This window comes from Echinops telfairi, unplaced genomic scaffold, assembly GCF_000313985.2.
Source record: "Echinops telfairi isolate 266 unplaced genomic scaffold, ASM31398v2 ScPeMD7_6;HRSCAF=24_1, whole genome shotgun sequence".
In the NCBI taxonomy this organism is placed as follows: Eukaryota; Metazoa; Chordata; class Mammalia; order Afrosoricida; family Tenrecidae; genus Echinops; species Echinops telfairi.
In genome coordinates, this window is record NW_022103903.1 from 13327724 (window position 1) to 13348772 (window position 21049).

The window sequence follows — 21049 nt, forward strand, 5'->3', positions numbered from 1 at the left end:
GATAGTGAACTCAGAGCTTCTGAACTTGGAGGATGAGTACTTTCTCTTCCTTTTCGTAGCATAATGAGTTTATACTTAAAACATGACAGCAACAATACAAGAGGAGACCCTCTTCCTTTTCGTAGCATAATGAGTTTATACTTAAAACATGACAGCAACAATACAAGAGGAGACCCACAAGGCAGTCATATGTACAGACGTTGGAACCAGAGAGAGGCATGCTGCGGCTCTGCTCCCTCATGAAGCTAATTGTGTGACTCCAGCACACAGTTCATTGAATTTGCCATGTTTCCAGCTGAGCAGCAGTTAAACAGGGAGAGGAGTGAAGTTGCATAACACACTGCGCTGCTACCGAACTGAAAAGTCAGTGATTTGAACCCATCAGCCACTTTGAGGGAGAAAGAGGAAGGCGTTTGCTTTCATAAAGTTTTTCAGCCTCAGAAACCAAAGTCATTGCCATCAAGCAGAGTGTGTCTCACAGAGCCCCTGTATCCCAAATCGTGGCCCACTACCACGACCAGGGCTTCCTCAGGGGTACCTCTCCTCTCTTCTGTAGGGTCACTATGAGTCAAAACCAGCTTAAGGCCTTTGGGTTTGGTTTTGATAATGCAGCATTTCATAGTTATATTTATGGAAAGCCTCCAAATGTATTTCCCATATACTAAACATATCTACTTACATATTCCCTTCTTTGCTTATGTAAAATACACATAACAATTGTCTAGGTTGCTAAAGTTTTCAGAGTCATCATTCTAAAACCAAATAATCTATGGAGTTGACATACAATTATTAACTGAATAATAATTCATGTATCATTTGTTCTATTTTGTACATTTATGTCCCTAGTAGGTATAGAATATTATGTGTAATTCTTTTTTCATATTTTGAATATTTTCCTCCATATAAATTTCCAAAGTGACACCATATTGTATTAAAAACTCTAGAACTAGATTTCTGATTGCAGTTTTAGACTTTATTATTATTACCTGTGTGACACTGAGCAAAGTAGTCTCTCTCTGTCTCAGTTTTCTCATATATAAAATGGAAATGGAAATGGTTAATATTTTAATGTATATAAATAAGGCTACCAGTGTTTTGAACGTAGTAAATTCCATAGAAATGCCCGAAATGGTTAAATATTTAATAATATTTTAAGTCCACATATGTCAAAGTTTCTGTCAGCAGCAATGTTAGTTTTAGTTTCCCGCTCTTCTCGAGCCAAGATGGATTTTATTGTCTCTGAGTGCCAACTAAATATGTATAAAAGGATGTATTTATTTCTACTGTAAAAAGCGGTAGGTCTGTGAACATAGTGATTTACTTGTCTCTGACTAGCCAGCATTCAAAGAAGCCTCTACAGTTTAGATCTGTTGGAAGATGAATGGCAGTTGAAGTCTCATTTTTCACTCGGGCTTGAAAGCAGAGGATTTGATTTTGCAGGTCAGTTAGGGTACTGTCTCAGAGAGATCACAAGTATGACACTTTGTTATAAAACAAAACAAAATATTTTATTGAAGGCATTATTTTATTTCCTAAATCGGAGTCTATAAACATCTTGTTATAGAGTGCACAAGCATTCTTTAGAAGCAGTCCATTTGCAATTGAGTAAAATAAAGCTGATTTCACATTCAAGCGAGAAGGGTGGAGGAAAGAAGAAAAAATGGTAAGGAGTTGTCAAACACAAATTTTGAACAATAATTCGTAGCCTAACAATTATTTAGATCCAGGTACAATTTGAGTATGGTAGCATTTCTAAAGCAGATTTGGTAAACAATTTGATGTCGGGGTTGTATGAATTGTGCTAGAATATAAATATATATTAATCAGTTGATCATATTTTTCCCATGCAGCAGCTGGTGGGTTCAAACTGCTGAACTTGTAGATAGCAACCTAAAACTTTACCCCGATCCCCGTAGGGCTCCTACTGTAATGGAATGCAGATCAGGCCAGTTCTTGTTGAAATCATTGAAATACAAATCTGAAATAGTTGGCTAAGAAGAAAAGGCTGAATCTGAAACCGTTAATCTGAACCCTTTTGAATGGAAGACAGCTTACATCTGTGGGAGACGGGAGAGTGTCTAGACAAGAGACAGCTGAAGCGGCAAGGTTAACAAGCACTAAACAATTCTTCATCTAGGTTAAAGAATCCACTTTTTGCTGTGTTTGCTATTTGAACAGTGACATTTCAACAAGGGGAAACAAAGACTGAATTGCCTTCTTTGGAAAAGTCGAAATGAAAATCTTATTTGGAAATAGAGTTTTGATATCAGTCTATGTCACACTATTCAGACATGCTAGTCCCTTGATTTTTAAAGTTCCACCACACATCGAAATTAGATGGGGAAAAGGGATATTATGAGTTTATCAAAATTATACAAAATAAACCAATTTAGATATCATGAGTTATAGAGGCTGGCTCTGAAATCTATTTTTAATAGTTTCTTCTTTATTAGAATCTAATTTCCGTTAATTTATTTTTAATTTAAATGTCATAAAATTATGAGATGGGGCAAGATTCTATAATTGGTATTTATCCAATCCAATTATTCTATTTATGTTACTTGTTGATATTTGCTAATGTGTGTTTAATTAATTTACCATCCATACAGGCAAACCGGTTATGATTGTCACAGAATACATGGAGAATGGCTCCTTGGATAGTTTCTTACGTGTGAGTAGAAGACTGCCAAATATGTTACACATGGCTTCTAATCTTGTGCCAAACACTTAGGCATTATAAACTTAAAGGAAAACTAAAAATTTCTCAAACTAGAGAATCAAAAGGAGATTGTGAAAACATATCTTCTTCTTATGGTATTCAAATGTTAACTTTTAAAACAAATATGAGCAATCTTCTTCCGCTATAAAATTCCACATCCATCATCCCTTTTGCCACTCCTGGTGACCCAATTATGGGTTTCCAAGACTGAAACTCTATGTGGAAGCAGACATAAAGTCTTTCTTCCTCATATCTTCAGCCTGGATATTTATACTATCCAAGTCCATCCCAGTTAAAATAAAAATAGACATTAACAATTCTACATTGATACCATGGATGAGGACAGATTGTGTGTGTGTTACTAGTTGCTGTCCAACAGGTAAATGCACGCCCTCTCATTCTAAAGCGAACTGTGCTGGCACAGTGCTTAAGCCTTTGACTGTTAATACAAAACTTGGCAGTTTGAACCAGCTAGAACTCCTGAGGAACAAAGATGTGACAACTTGCTCCTGTAAACACGTGGCGACCCGCAAGCTTTAGGAGTCAAAATTGAGTTGATGGCAGTGGGTTCACAATAAGGTATTGGAAACATATTTTCTCGACTCAGTGATTTCATTATGGTCCTAAGTTCTTTGGTAGCGTATCTTGAAGTTTGGAAACACTTTAATCTTTTAAAATTCATTTACTCTATATTTTATTTGAACAAATATGATATTCACAAAATAAAGCTTTAAAAAGCATGGAATATAAGACACTGCCAACCACTGAACTCCCTCTCCCATTCCAACTCATTAGTACCCTAAGTAAGATTCCAGAGGCTTTGTCAATCTTACAGGAGCAAACAGCCTCATCTTTCTCCAGTAGAATTGCTGATGGGTTTGAACCTTTCTTCTCAGCGGTCCTACTGCACCACCAGGGATCCTGGCTAGGCATTACCATGGACCAAAGTGATTATTAACAACCACATAAGTTTTTCCAACACTATATGTATAGAGACATAGATAAGATATAGATATAATACCAATCATACAGGAAAAAATTCAAATTTTTTCTATGAACAGGAAAAGTATACTTTAATATTCAGTAGGCAAATGAAAATCTTGGTGGCAATATATTTACATATTTTTATGTAATTTTAAAAATTATTATTCTAAAATCTTTGTGTGTGTGTGTGTGTGTAGACCTAAATCGACAGGACATTTGATATTGAAAAACTCTGTATACTTTGTAAATGATGTAATTCTATTTTAATCAACTTAGTTTGGAGCTTTTATAAGTTCAGGACACACTTTCCTTCTATTTCCTCTGTTAGGATATGCAGCTCATAGGACTGGACATACAAAGAGACAATAAAAATTTTCCCTAATTTTTAATTATTCATAAAAGAGTATCAAAAATTCAACATCCATTTTATTTGGAGGAATTTTTAAAGAACCTGAAACCCATATAGCGAGAAGAAAAATTCTATCCATTAAAAATACAAATCTCCTCTAACCACAGAATCAAAATAATTTTTATTTTCTTGAGGTTCCAGTTTCTGAGGAGAGATTTGGGTATCACGCAAAGAGCAAGAGATTTGTAGATTTGAAACCGGAGAACATTCAGGTACTACTGAAGAAAACCCTGGTGGCACAGTGCTTAAGCACTTGACTGCCAAGGGCAATTGGGGCAGTTTTACTGCATTAGCGCCTCCCAGCGAGTAAGACATAGCAGCCTAAAAGATGTACAGCCTTACAGACTTGATGTGGCACTTACACCCTCTCCAGTATAGTCATGATGAGTTTTAATTAAACAAATGGCAATATATATATGTACACACATACATATTTCTTTTTATGAAATAATTGGTAATGCGGTCGCCATTTTGGTTTGCATAATTACACAACCATTCACATATTTTGTTAATCTGGGGTACTTAACACTGAAGCGTGTGTGGTTCTTGTTTCAAAATTTGGTATGTGGGATTTTAACTAAAAATATGTACTTAAAAATAACACATATTAATTGTCCTTTAACACACTTCACAGAAACATGACGCCCAGTTTACAGTCATCCAGTTAGTGGGGATGCTTCGCGGGATAGCGTCTGGCATGAAGTACCTGTCGGATATGGGTTATGTTCATCGGGACCTTGCTGCTCGGAATATCTTGATCAACAGTAATTTGGTATGCAAGGTTTCAGATTTCGGACTTTCCCGTGTTCTAGAGGATGACCCAGAAGCTGCCTATACAACAAGAGTGAGTAAATCAGCCTTTTTTAACTTTTATCTTTATTTTCTATTATGTATCCTTTTGGCATGAAAATAAGTACCAATGTTATGCACCAGAAAAGTAAACATGTATGCATGTTTTGTTGAAAAAGGATTTCAACGAAATTATATAATTTTTTTTTATTAAACAAAACCATCAAAATATAGTTTCACATATCTTGACCTACCCTCCGTCTAACTCTATAGACTTCGGAAGGTGGTGTTTCAACTCTTCAACTCCTTTCCCCCCAATCTGTCCTCTTTGATTTATCCTGTAACAAAAGCCAACCCTAGTTCTTGTAGGATTGAAGACATACACTTCAAATTAAACATTGGTTAATTTAAAAAGCTTAAAGGAATAAGATTAGGGCTGAAGGGTTGATGGGGTTGAAGACAATGCAGTTCCTGGAGTGCAGCTCATGCTCCACAAATGAGGAAGCACACTAGGCTGATCGTTAAAAAACAAAGCAAAACTCAGCATAAGGTTGCTTGCATTTTCCCCCCCAATGCAATTTTCAGTTTTATTAAAACTTATTTCATACTAAGCCCCATGGTCTTCCTATGTTATTTTGTTTCCAATCTCTAATTAGTAGTCATATATTTATGATCTTAACCTTTAAGTTATGCTATCAGTATGTATAAATGAGCTGTCTGCCTTCTTGATTACATGAATCTTCTAATTTGTATGATATATTCTTAAAAATGAATTTTCTGTGTCAGAGTCTATATGCCTTTCAAAAACATATTTCACTTTTTCTTGATAAAATTAGACATTATTATGATTAATTTGAACAACTAAGATATTATCATTTTTCTTAGGGAAATGATATCTAGTTATTTTAATTTGCACTCACTTGATTCACTTAAATGGTTATATTTGAATTTGTTGAAAATTTTACATATTTTTAAATATTAGATTATTAGTATTACCACTAGATTACTAGATTACATTTAAGTATTTATGTGTTTATAACCAGATTCCATTGAAATTTATTTTCTTTAGAGAATATGATTTCCTACGGTAAAAATATTAAGTTTAAATTAAAATGAATTTATTCTTTTTAATTTTTAAAATTATATTCTACTTTTTGTAAGTAAACATGTATGCATATTTATACTGATGGGATAATACTATATGTACTGATATATAAAATTATTTCCACACATCAATTAATTCAATATTTTCATAACATGTAAACTCTATGCTGTTTTCTGATTTTTTTTACTTACAAGTAAATAATACAGAACTTTCCAGTTTAGTACATATTATTCTACAGTATCTCTTAATTGTATATAGTATAAGGTGACCAGATTTTAACATTGGTAAAGCGGGACACCATTGACTGCGGGAGGGCAGCGGGGAGCGTGTTCTTGATTAAAAATTTGGTCTATATCATTTTGCTGCCACTATAAAATATGAATAATATGAGTACTGTCTGCTAAATTCAAGAAAATTTATGTATTTATGAAATAAATAAATAAATAACTTACCTAAATTATCTGAATAGCTGACTTTGTTGACATCGCTCATTTAACTAGCACTAGCACACAGTACGATGTGTATCCTCTGAGAGACAGTTACAAAATGTTTTCCTCGTTGCCAATGCCAAAAAATGCCATTGTTCATGAAGTCCAAACAATGGTGGTCGAATTCTAACAACTGATCAACAATGCGAACTTTGATAAGCAGTTCTCTATAATCAGTTCTCAACAATTATTTGTTATTATTAAAGTTCAACATAAAATTAACAAAAATAATATAAAACTCATATCCTGGCAAAATAGCCACATGGCAGCCGAAAATCGTATATTCCCTTCCCATTCTACCCCCGTTCCCTAGCTTGTCGTGCATTCTTTCCAAAAATCGGGACTTTTTAAAAATGCCGCGGGACGCGGGATAAATTGTTAAAAATCGGGACTGTCCCGCCAAAAGCGGGACATCTGATCACCTTAATATAGTACTCTATTCAAGTCTATGGTACTTAATAAATGCACTATTAATCAGGAAGATTTTCAATATTAGTATTACTAATATTTCAATACATATTTTGATACTAGAGTTTATGTCACTTGATGCTTTTGTTCTCAAGATAAATCAAAGGATAAAAATTTCTAGACCCAAGTTTTGCAAATAAGGTTTTTAGAGCAGGAATTATATAATCATCATGCATTTTATTATCAACTTTTTTTTACTAGAAGGTGGTATATAAGAGATCCTGTTCCCCCATCTGGCCAACAGAATGAAGTTTGAAAAAGCATCAGTCCTTTTTACGAACAGCATTTTTCTCTGCACTCATTCTCCTTTGAAATCCTCAATTTTGACAGCCACTTTATGGCAACAAAGCGTGTTACATAGCATCAACATCAAACACCAAGAAAGAACTTAGCAAGCTAGAGTTTCAGCTCCAAATAAAGTCTCAGTCTTAGAATGGTGGGGAAAGAAGCATAGCACAATATCATTGGGACAAATTGATGTTGAAGTTGAGCTTATAATCATGATTTTGTACATTATATCTTACTTACTGAATCTATTTTCAGTTACCCTTGGTAGTGGCTTTGCTTGATCCATGATTTCTTTAAATGTGTCCTACCTATAATGCCATATTTGCTATGAGGATTATTAGGATAAGAATTATTAGGATAAGGATAAGAGAAATAGCTATTTTTAATAATACCTACTAACTAATTGAATTCAATAGACAGCAGTGACTGTATGGCTCTGAAAACTAGAAATAGCAAAACATGTCTCAGGATGAATCTGAGCACTTTTTCTTTGATAATCAGAAAAATCAATCAACTAATATTCTACACCAAACATCACTTTTATGACTAAACTCTTATGTCAGGAGGCAACATAATGTAACAAAAGATAGTATGTTTATTTGTTTGTTATCATAAGGAGGGTTTTTGCTTTTTAATTCTTACTATTCTATATTCTAAAGATATCCTCATAACCTTCTTCTATTACATGAGCTCCTAACATAGTCCATGAGAAGCTCCGTGCTGGCTAGCACTTCCCTGTTGTTACAACTGTCATGGAAAGCAAGAAAGATGACCAGTTCAGAGGGATCAAGTGTTTGAAGAAGGCCATTATTTGAAATGTTAACGTTTATGGAGTCCAGTCACTATTGTATATCAACAATTCCCAAAATTTTTGTTTAGGACTCATTTATGCTCTTAAAAATTATTGAGGAGACCAGGGTCTTTCTTTGCAATCTCATCCCTCACTGCCATTGAGTGGATTCTGACTCAGGGCCACCCTACAGAACAAGGTGAAAGAGTCACTGGTGTGTTGCCTCTTGCTGGTAACGAGATGCCTCCTTCTGCTTCTCAGAGGGCTCGTTTTATACACAACAGGTTGGCCTTCCAAGGAATTCTGTTCACAATTACTCACAGACGGCGAATCCTATGAGTATCTTCCCCACTTTCCTACCAAACTCATGCAGGGAAAGGTCATTTGGTGGGAATAAGAGACTTTGGTAGAAGATCCAATCCACATTAAATCATTCACTGCCCCTTCAGCAGGGCTGAGAGTATTTCTTCCATTTTTTCTAGGATGATCAGAGTGTATGTACTGATAAAAAGACATCAGAACAGAGACTTAGTTAGACTTAAGGAGCAGATCATGCAGAAATCTGGCCTTCACAATAAGATAAATTAGCTTTTTCTAGTTTTACATTTATTAAAATAGGTCTAACCATTGCTCTCATTCCCAGAGAACTGCTTTCCGGGGAAATACTTTGGGTAGTCAGATAACTCTCGCATTAATTAGGAGTAGCCCTCTTCTCAAGAAGCCTGGTAGGTCAGTGGAGTCCTACGAGGGGTGCTACTCTGTCCCATACAGTCTCCGATTTGCAGCCAAGCCAATGTCACTGGGTAGTCCTCCTAGCTGTTGCTCGTGTTCCGTCGGTAGAAAAGATATAAGGGACCTGAAGGCGCTTCTTAAGAAGAATCATTTCCTAATTTTTTTCCCCAGTACACTTGTGAATATTTTGTTTCCACAAATCTGATGAACAAATTGCCTAAAACTTTCTCTGCATATCTGGAAGCCATTGACCACCTCCATAACCCTGTATATCCAGAGATGTAGCAGTCACAATGACCTAAGCTAATGTTAGAACTTGCAGTAGGGTAAGGTTAAGAATTTAACTTGATTCCTTCCCATTACTTCTTTGCAGCCTGATTTCTATGAGTCATGACTCAAGTCCAATGCCATGGTTCCCTCTCTTTCTTTTGCTAGTCTCAGCTCTCTGGGATTGCTAAACATTTCACCTGGTTATTTACTAATATCCATTTTCTTCAATCAATTTTTTCATGCCTTCCCACCAATTAACTTATAAAATTGTATCTTTAACACATTTTTCATACTGTCACTTGTCTACTATTGTGTTTGTCAGCTGAAAACAACTCTAATAATGTCTTTTTTCAATATATAAGTTGTGTCATAAGTATTGCTGTAGATAAGAAATGAAAATATTCTTAGACATTAGATTCTGATGTTGTGGGACATAAAAGCAAATCGTTGCCATGATGTCTAATGATCACAATCATCAGAAGTATTTCAACAGAAATTTATAGAAGTCTCAATTTATCGATTTATATTTCCTAATTTCTAAATTTTCAATATTAAACAATCATACTCAAATTTTATACATTTTTGTAGTTACTAACATTTTGTAGAATTAGTGTCATTTTGATTATTTTTATTCAAATTATATATTATTCCAATTGCACTGAATATACTTTGCTGGCTTATTTACTGGCAGCATTTTGTCTTTGGAAAATTATATTTACTGTGCTAAGAATTCATACTTTCAAATGACTAGGAAGTTTTAAAAGTTAAATTGAGAATTGAGTTTATAGAAAACACAGTTTGTACATTTAGAAATCCCACTGGATTTTTTAAAACTCTGGAAACATAATAAGCAATATGTTTAACCTCAACCTACATTATGTAAGTATTATTGATTCTTTGAAGATAGCTGTTACACATCAGATTGCCTGATTCTTATTTTGCATTATATGAAACTGAATATAACTGTAAAATTAATTGCATTATTTATCCTTCATAGTAATAGAGCAGCTCTTAACACAATGTCAAAAAATTGCATGTCATGTAATATTGAAGCATCTGAAAAAAAAGCATTTTAAAAAGAAAGAGCTATTGGTACCCAACGTATCATATATCTATAATCCCTTGTGGCCATCAGCTTGTGCTGAAACAATTCTATAAGTGGATTTTTTTTCCAATACTAAGGATTTTGGAACAGCTACTTTCATTGGGAATCTTCTTGGACTGCCTTTCATGGCAAATGAAGTTTAATACCTGACAACAGATAGATGTTAAATCCTTGAGTAAAATGATTTATCTCCATAGTTCTATGCCTCACACCAGAAGCCAGTATTTGCCTCTAGGTTAAACACTCAATTACATGGGGTTTACTCAGATAAACTCTTCATAGTCCTTTGTCTTCCTAAGTAGGATCTGACAGAGCTCAAAGGCAGACAATGGGAGCTCTGGGTCAGCAAAGAATTTCCTAAATCAGCAGGGAGAAATTTGTACACAGAATTAGAGGAAAAGGTTGGGCAGATATGAGACATTAAGCTAGAGATTTCAGCAATTGCATCACTTTTCTTTAGAAATCAAGTCTTAAAGCTGCCTAACTAATATTGAATGAACTGACTTCAGTTAAGCTCCTGAAAAATTTAGGCATTTAGCCAACTTTTTCATATGAACTGTCTAAACTCATTAAGCTTAGAGAACTGAATTGCAGAATCTTTTAAGAACAGGTTTGCTGCATGATCTCTCCTCTAACTGCTACTTATGGCCATTGTGAATAAGGTTTTGGACTACTCCACATAATCCTGGATTAGAGGATAACAATTTTGTAATATCTCGCTGTCCACAGCATCCCTAGTATCCTGTTTCCTTGCACACATCATGCATTTCTTTAAACTTTTTTTTTTGTAAAACAAAACCCCCCAAAAATTATGGGGATACATTCAGTTATGAAACTCAAGAAGAAATACAGTTTATTCCAAAAGTTAGGCTCATGCATAGATGTCCAAAGTAATTAAAAGCAAAAACTGCAGGGTCCTAGAAATACACACAGGTCTATGTTAGCAAGCTGAATTTCCTATATAATCACAGCTTTATTACAATGTTAAAACAGAACATAACAACATATTAGATACTCAAATTTTACATCTTGTACCAGCCCATTTAAGATAGCTGCTCAACTGTGTCAATAAAGCAAGGTTTTGATGATTATTAAAACAAGTGCAAATGGACCAGGTGACCAAATTTCCCGCTGCACCTCTAATTACGGAGCTATTGTAAATGAAACATTAGTGCTGAGAGGCGCTCCCTCAAGATTTGGCTTTGCATAGATGGAAAGTAAAATAGATGTTTGACTCTTTTACATGGGTGATCCTCCGCACTGACCATTCAGATACTGTATGCATGCTAGGATCCTCTCATTAAAAAAATGGGACGTTTTCTGAAGGTCACAGGCATATAAATGGATGATTTGTAGATACAGAGATCACCTGGAGGAAATGCTGCATGTTATAATGTCCAGATACTGTCAATATATAAAATTTCATAAATTATTTTAATAACAGTCCTGAATGCTTGGTAGCATTTTATCAAACAAGAATAAAAGTATTAACTAATTTCAAAGTTTTAGCTCATAAACAACTATTGTCATAGAAAAGTTTTATATGGACAAGAATGACAGCAATGTTTCCAAATCACGGTGCTTTTTTAAATAATGCATTCAAGGATATAATTATCATTATTTGAAAGGCATCTTAATTTCAAAGTGTTGCCAGAAAATAAAATAATCCAATCAGAATGAGCTTGAATTTTGGGGGCTTTTCAGGTAGCAAAGGAAGATGAATTTTTTTAATCACAATCAGGAGCAGAAATATAAATAACATCTGTGGTAATAAATTACTTATACTAAATTTACAGTCAGACTCCAATATGTTCAATTTATTTTAATTTGATAGTTTCAAATCTACAGATGCTCAACTTGAAGCAGCCTAATTGAAGACTATAACTAAATGAAAATGTAAAGTCCCCAGAATTTTCTGTTATCAACATTTCAGAATTAAATTGGAACCTCTAAGAACTCTTTTCTAATATTTCTATATGTTAGTTACATTTTGTAGGAGCACTAATTCCTTACCTAAAATCTTTAGTCATTGATGCTTCCAGCTGATAAAGTACTTGATGCTCTCTGTGCAGCCTGGGGCACAGGTGAGCAGTCTCTCTCCCATTGCCATCAAATCCCTGTGAGCTCATGGGGAATGAAGAAAATCGCATAACCAACTCCTCTGGGACCCATCTGTTCCACCAAAGAACTTACTTGGCTAGGATATTCAAGTACAGAATTTATAAGTATAGAACTTAGACACAGGGAGAAAAAGAAACTTCAATGTAGGAACAAAACAGCATGTACTTACATAGAGATGTTTACTAAAAGATATTAATTTCAAGTCACTGATCATTTGTTGAATACCCACCCTATCCATTTGCCAAAACAGTATCTAAAGAAGACATTTGCACAGGCCCATGTGACTTATATTCATTATCCTCAGCTTTTTACTCTATGGTTTTTACTTCCTGGATTTAAGATGCTAAATGATGGACTGGACATACTGATTGTAATTATGGCACTGGATAGGATAATAGCATCTACCTGTGTCATGCTTACTATTGTTGAACATAATGAATGTGAAAGGACCTGGCCACATTTTAAAAAAAGTTTGGTGAAAAACACATTCACACTATTTTGACCTCAATAATGATCTTTCTGGTTTAGAATAGCCTTAATTTAGTTTTCTAAATTACATATTAAAATTTCCATTTTCTCTTATTACTTTCATTTAAAGCCAGAATGACTTGAACGTTTTAAAAAGTGATTTTCCCCTAGTCTGGAATTTTTATCAATATATATCTTGAATAGCTTTAGTAATAAGCTTTCTGACTTATCCATGTTTAATGTATTTTATACCAAGGGTAGGGTAAATTAACAAAACAAAAATAATTAGAACGGGGAAACTTTTCTATTGAACTATCTATAAATGAACAGGTACTGAATAGCAGGTTTAACTTGGACTTTTAACCTGAGGGTAGGTAGTTCAAAACCACCAGCTGAGGAGGTTTTATACTCATGTAGAGATTTATTTTCTCATAAACCCACAGGAGCAGTTCTAATACATCATATAGGATCACCATACCTCAGAATTTACTTGAAGCATTGATTTTGGATCTTGGAATGTATATTTAGTTAGTTAACCATTGGGATAAGTGAAGGTAATATTATATTTGGCATATTGACTTAATTGCTGAACTAATTCCATGCCACTTAATTTTTGTGTAGGCAATAATTTCAGGGGGAAAAATCAATACTCTCCATTCTCCATGTTTTCCCATATCAGTCATTGACTGAAGTCTCGATACCTGAGTATGTATGAGCTGGAGGACAACTTGAAGGATGAGAAGTAAAGGGGCCAGAACCTATAGCTCCAAGCTACCAAATGTTACCCTCCTCCGAGAGGCCTAGTATGGAATGTGGACAAGATTATTTCCCAAACTAGAGCAATGGGTTTAGAACCATACAATATTACTACAAATTAGTATAGTCAACAGTAAAGATAAAGATCATTTGATCATCAAGTGATTTTAAAAATAATTGACATATTGGTAAGTCTGAAGTTGCTAATGAGCAATAATGTATTTGTGTTTGTGAGTGCCTGCTTGTGTTTATATTTCCCCTTGTGTGGATTTTAAATAATGTCTAATAATATGTATTCAGGAATAGAAAATACCAGCTGATTAAAATGTCATTCTGTAGTTATGTAGTTAGACCTCTATAAATGTCCTTTGTCTCCCAGCTCTTTCCTCTATTTTCTTTGACTGTCCTCCCATCCCACTATCGTGTTCGACCTTCCTTTGGGTTTTGGTAATTCCTCACGGCTACATTGCCCTTGATCAAGACCTCCCCCCTCCGCCCCCCCCACCCCCTGCCCCAAGCATCCTATGCCCTCCTCACCATCAATTTTAGATAACTTATTCTTCCCTTGTCCCTGGGTTTGTTGGTACCTTCCTCCTTTCCCCACTTCCCCCTCTCCCGTGTCCCCCTGGAACCATTGGTCCTATTGTTCTCTCCTCCAGATTGTTAATCCCATCTATCTTGTCCAGATAGACATGCATAGACAATAATACGTGCAAAAACAAAGCAGACTAAAAAATAAGGCAAAAAAATACAAGCATATATATGTAAATACATTTACATATAATGACAGGGGAATAGATCTATGTACATATATTTTTAGTAAAATATTACAGCAGCAGATGGACACTGGGCCTCCATTCAAGGACTCCCTCAGTGCAAGAACAATTATTCTACCAACAAGGCACTCTGTGATGCTCACCTTCCCTGACATGATCGCTGAAGACAAAATGGGTACTTAAGCAAATGTGGTGAAGAAAGCTGATGATACCCGGCTATGAAAATATATAGCATCTGGGGTCTTAAAGGCTTGAAGATAAACAAGCAGCCATCTAGCGAGAGGCAACAAAGCCCACATGGAAGAAACACCTCAGCCTGTATGATAATGAGGTGTCGATGGGCTCAGGTATCAGGCATCAATGACACCAAGCAAAACAAAGAAACAAACCAACCAAAATCATATCAATGGGAATGAGGGGGAATGCAGAGTGAAGCCCTAACCCCCATCAATAGTCAATTGGATACCACTGTCAGAAGGTCCATAAGGAAGAGATGAGCCAGTCAGGGTGTAGTATAGCACCGGCAAAACACACAACCTTCCTCTAGTTCTTTAATGCTTTCCCCACCCCCACTATCATGACCCCAATTCTATCTTACAAATTGGTCTAGACCAGAACATTTATAAGATAAGAGCTCACAAGTCTGGCTAGACCAGAGGAGGTACACTGGTACAGATAGGAACTGAAAATACAGGGAATCCAGGACGGATGAGCCCTATAGGACCAGTGGTGTGAGTGGCAAAACAGGGAGGGTAAAGGGAGAATGGGTAGGAAAGAGGGAACCGATTACATGGAACTGTGTGTGACCTCCTCCCTGGGGGACAGACAACCAAAAAGTGGGTGAAGGGAGACGTCGGACAGGGCAAGATATGACAAAATACCCATTTATAAACTATCAAGGACTCATGAGGGAGGGGGAAGCGGGGAGGGAGGGGAAAAATGAGGACCTAATGTCGGGGGTTTAAGTGGAGAGAAAATGTTTTGAGAAACGATGTACAAATGCGCTTTACACAATTGATGTGTGTATGGATTGGGATAACAGTTGTATGAGCCCCTAATAAAATGTTAAAAAAAAAAAAAAAAAGATAAGAGCTCACAACACAGGGAATCCAGAACAGAAAACCCCCTTGGGAACAATAAGGGGAGAAGTGATACTAGGAGAGCAAGGGAAGTGGAAGTGAGGAGTAAGGGGGAACCAATCACAATAATCCACATATGGCCCCCCCTCCTAGGGGGACAGACAGCAGAAAAGTGCGTGAAAGGAGACAGTGGTCAGTGTAAGTCATGAAAAGCAAAACAGAACAATAATTTATAAATTATCAAGGGAAGAAAGGGAGGGGGAAAATGAGGAGCTGATACCAAGGACTCAAGTAGAAAGAAAATGTTTTGAAAAAGACGATGACAACATACATCCAGCTGTGTTTGACCCAATAGATATATGTATAAATTATGATAAGAGCTGTAAGAGCCCCCAGTAAAATAAAAACTACAAAAGAATAGAAGAAAGAAAGTCATTCTGAAAATAATTTGCTTGAATTTATAATCACTGGCCAACACACACTCAGCTCTCTGCCACTGAGTCAATTCCAACTCATACTGACCTATAGGAAAGGATGAAACTGCCTCTGTGGATTTCTGAGACTGTCATTCTTCATGGAAGTAGAAAGTCTGTCCTTTCTCCTGCTGAGTGGCTGGTAGTTTTGAACTTCTGACCTCGAGGTTACCAGCACATGTAACCACCATGCTACCAGGGCTCCTAAACACACACAATCCTAGTCAAATTATTAAAGACATTCAAAGAATGAAAATTTCATAGAAGAGATGCCCATAATTTTCACACAGCAGCCCCTTCAGTAGCAAATCCAGAACGGCAGGTAAAAAGGTTCTTATTACAAAGCAATGCCTGCCTTCTACAGTGAAACACCTTTCAGCATTTTAAAATTTAGAGTCTCTCACCAATGTGTATGCTCAAAACTCTCATCTCTAGAAAATGGTATTGAAAACCTTAAAATAAAACAACTTTGACACATTTCAAATACTCCTGGTTAAAGTATCAATTAATAATGAATAATTCTTCATCTTCTCCTGGCTTCTTACTAGTCAGTATCATTTCTAGTGACTGAGGACCTTGGTGAAGCACACATAGTTTTTCCTCATATATTCAAAACACTTCTCAAGATTGGAAAGACTTTCTCATTTTGATCCCATTTTTAAACAGTAATCTGTTTCTGGGCAAGGAAAAGGAAGTGGAAAATTTTAAAAGCAGAGATAAGACTTGTAACAGAAGTTTTAAAATATTTTCATTACTTTTTCCCCAGAAATCCAGAATTGCTTGATATTTGTGGCTTCTCTGAATATTTTCACGGCAGAAAGATTACGTCTGGTGATCCCATTTGGCATACCAAGTTGATTTTGTTACATGCACATATGCTTTTATCATAATCATAGGAGAGTGTTTGAAATTTAAAATCCAAACTCGATCTCAACAGGAATAGAGATGTCAATTTTAGAATTTTAAAATGATATTATTACTAATTTTATACTGAGTCTATTAGTAGAATAAAGGGCAGTATAAAAATTTTTAACAGACCTTCACATTAGAAATACTTAAAAAAACCTTGTAAAACTTCTTCATGGGGAAGAATGTGTAATCAAGAGATTAAGTAATCATGTGCTGAGTATCAAAATGAAGAAACGTCTGGAATCTCATGAACTCTCACCCGTGGGAATAACGGTTTTTGGTTACAATGAAGTCATCCTCGACTGTCACTCCACATCACTGTAGCTTCAGTGTTTCTGTGAGGATGGAGATCTTGTAACACCAATATTTCAATTACTAGATCAGTCATTGATAGTGGGCAGATTTCAGAAAGCTTCTATACCGAAACAGACTGGAATGAAAACCCTGTACATTAATTCTAAGAAAAGAAATTCAAAACAACAAAACACCAGTGAAAAATGTGGGGATAAGAGTAGGTCATGCTTTGAAATAGTGTGAAAATCTGAGTCCCTCAAGTGTGAAGGTCAGAGTTGTCTTTTCAAAAGAAGGTTGACTTTGGCTTCTCTGGCATAACTCAAAATAAAAAACACCAGTTACAAACATCTATTACTAATCATAACATGGAAGAATAAAGCACATTGGAGTTATCAAGCCTAAATTGTAATGTATAAAGGGTGATATCCTAGTCATTAGGGAGCTGAAAGGGACTGGCCTTAGCAATTTTAAACTTGTAACGCTGGAATCGAAAAGCATCACTCTCTTCATAAAACGAACTCCAGACCGATTCTCAAATACCATCCTGTCAGGACAGATGAACAGCAATATGTGTACAAGGAGAAGTAGTTAATCCAACTGTAATTCAAATTGACATGCTAGTAACTAAAGACAATGAAGATGAAATTGAAGAATTTTACCTATATTTACAGTCTGAAACTGATCAAGCATGCAATCAAGATGTGCTGATAGTTACTGATGACTGGAATGTAAAACTGGGAAACAAAGAATAGGGATCAATAACGTGGCCTTAATGATAGAAACAACGTTGGGGAGCACATGATAGACGGGTGCATACCAAACATTTACTCATCAGAAATATTTTGAACAGCATAAATAGCAACTATAGACTTGAACCTTACTAAATTGAGCCAAATCAACTGTATTTGTGGGAGAGATGATAAAAAAAGAATCTCACTATCTTCAGTCAGAACCAGACCAGGCCTTAAACAAAACCCTGCCCGGGGCCTGCACCATCCCCACAATGGCTATGTTTGAGGCCATTATCGCCGCCCTCAGGCTCTTTCATTTTGTCCAGCGTTAGTTCATCTTGTACAAGGAGGAGTTTTCATGTTTTCACTGCCCTTCAACCCTCAAACTTGATGTCCATTTTTTCAAAGACAGGTCTGCGTGTTCTTTTGGCAGTCTGTTGTACCTTCAATATTCTTTGCTAGCCATAATTCAAATGCATGGATTAGTTTTCAATTCTCCTTATTCAATGTACAATTTTTTATGCATATGAGGCAATTGAAAATACCCTGGCTTGAGTCGAGCACAGCTTAAGTAAGTTCTTTGCTTTCAACACTTTCAAGAGTTCTTGTGCAGAAGATTTACCTCACGCAATATGGCTATTGAATGCTGGACTGCTGAATCCATCAGCATTGATTGTGAATCCAAGCAAGATAAAATCCTCGATAAACACAATCATTTCTGGGTTTATCATAATCCTACACATCCAGTTGTAAGGATTTTTGTTTTCTTTAAACATTACGTTTTAATCCATATTTGAAGGCTACAATCACTGCCAGGAAATGTCAGCTGTATATCAAAGGTTGTTCATAAGCCTTCCTCCAATTCTTATAGTGAGTTCTTCAGATAGTCTGGCTGCTCTGATTATTTTCTCAACACCCAGATTAAAAAACTATGGTGAGAGCATATAATCATACATACGCACCTTTCTTGACTTTAAACCAGGCTGATTTCCTCTCGTTCCGTGTACAGGTTCCTCGTGAACACAGTGTATTTTTATGGACTGTTCACTCTTCCAGGCTACCTATAGTTTCTGTTTGTTTTATGGTCCATGCAGTCAAATGCCTTTTCATAGTCAATAAAAGAAAAGAAAACCTATTTCTGGTATTTTCTACTCTGAGCCAAGATCCATCTGCCATCAATAATGATATCCCTGTCTCCATGTTCTCTTCTGAATCTGGCGTGAAATTTTAGTAGCTTCCTGCTGCAATTATTGGATGATCTTCAGTAAAATTTTACTTGCATATGATATCAGTATGATTGTACAATTTAATAATTCTGATGAATGACTTTACCTAGGCATGAGTACCAATAGGGATCTATCTCTTCCAGTCAGTTGGTCAGCTGTCTTCCAATTTTTGGGTATAGTTGAGTGAGGGCTTCCAGCGCTTCTTCAGTTTGTTGAAACATTTCAAGCGGCATCCCATCATTTCTGACCCTTGTTTTCGACCAATGCTTTCCGTGCATCTTGAATGTACTTCTTCGGTAGCATTGGTGTATCACAATGTATACTTATTTTTAAAGAGTAAATGGATATTAGTTTTCCTGTTTCTCCAGTGAAACCCAGAGGCTTCAAGCTCTGCATAGAGAGCACTCTCCAACTTAATCTGCTCAATGGAATGTACTTGATCAGCTGGACCCGCCACAGTTGGAACATGCTAGATATGCAGACTCTGTTTGCACTACGGATTGATTAAAACAGAATCTGCATTTTAACGAGATCCTTGATGATGATTTTTCTTATACATTTTAAAATTTGAGAAATAATGCAGTAGGTCCTTACTTCTGTTCACAACCATTACTCTTTCCTGCATGACAAACGTATCCCAAACAGAAGGACCTGTATGTTATTTATATTTGTCTTATTCAAAATGACTAGCATAAAACCTCCCCTGTGAGTGGCCCTCGATGCTTAGTTATCCAGCTTATCAGTAAATGAATTGAACAAATGTCATAATAGTTGCACCTATATATATCCCATGACTCATAGAAACAATGTTCCTCGCTAGACTCTAATTTATTCAAATATAGTTATTGTACCTATCTACTTCTCATGGTTATTACCTAGTACTTGGAAGAACATTAATGATCAATGGTGGAAGAAGTTGGTACATTAATCAAGATATTGGTAGTAGGTTTCTCGAGGGAACTTTTATTTTAGATATATTTATCTAACAAATATGTATCTGTACATATTATGTGGTGGAAAGTGGTTTAAGTTATAAGATATTAATTTATTGACATTCTAAACTAAGATTGTTTAGTAAAACATAAATCTATGATGAATCAATAAAAGTGAATTTGAAGTACTTTATTCAATTCTCATATATGAGATAGGTCATCTACTTCAGATTTGCTTGTCTATAGACTAATTAATATATAATAATTTATATAATTAGTTGTGTTAATAATTTTGCTTTTTAATTTTATTCTGCCTGTTATACAGAGGAAAAACATATTAATACACATTTCTACACTACATGTGTATTTCAGTTATGCTGTTAAGCTTTGAGTGTTGAAACCATTGTCATACTCTCTTGGTCATTCTTCTTTCTTCCCCCATTGAAATGAACTTATTACCCCCTGAAGTGCCTATTAAATTTTTTGAGTGGTGTTGTCAATTTGATCCCATATACATAGATCCTGAAATAACACAAATAATACAAATCCCATGGTAAATATTCTTTGCTAGTTCACCAGACTATTTTTTAGTTTTAAGAATATATCAAGGAATTTCTTTCATTTAGTATTTAAAGATTATCTTAGGAAAATAGTTTTGGGGATTCATCTAACCTCTATCACATCAGAAAATCTGGATTCTCTGAGAATTTAAAATTCTCATCTGCATATTCCCCCCTCTGTATAATCTTTGATAAAATGTTCAATAATAGAAGTCAGGCACGATCTAGTTTTGGTTTCATAACAAAAGAGGCAATTTTTCATGAAGGCCAGTAAGGAAACCTTCCGTATCTTCCTTCAATATGCAACTCTTTATTAGTTTGTTGGTCTAGGCAAAGAGAACCCACCTGTTGTGCCTTGGATGATCACTCGCAAAATTTTAAGACTCTACGCGCTATGCAATGAATAGAACAGAACTTTGGAAACAGTGTAGAATGTGAGCAAATTGTAATCATTATCTTTTGCTGGTGACAATGAAAGATTATATAGTTATTGTGTAAAACAGGGTGTCAGTTCTTCAGAAACCTAAAATAGAACCAGCATATGCCCAATAGTTCCACTACTTAATATATAGCTTAA

The 21049-nt window shown here is 35.5% G+C and overlaps 1 protein-coding gene across 2 annotated transcripts in view; it reads left to right on the forward strand.

Moving 5' to 3' along the window:
• Window positions 1–21049, forward strand: part of EPHA3 (EPH receptor A3) — a 411930-nt gene that overhangs the window by 365520 nt on the left and 25361 nt on the right. For both annotated transcript variants that reach the window (XM_004706437.3, XM_013005630.3), the window contains exons 12-13: window positions 2610–2671; window positions 4747–4956. In XM_004706437.3, coding sequence (XP_004706494.1) covers window positions 2610–2671; window positions 4747–4956 — 272 coding nt within the window. The remainder of the gene's footprint in view (window positions 1–2609; window positions 2672–4746; window positions 4957–21049) is intronic.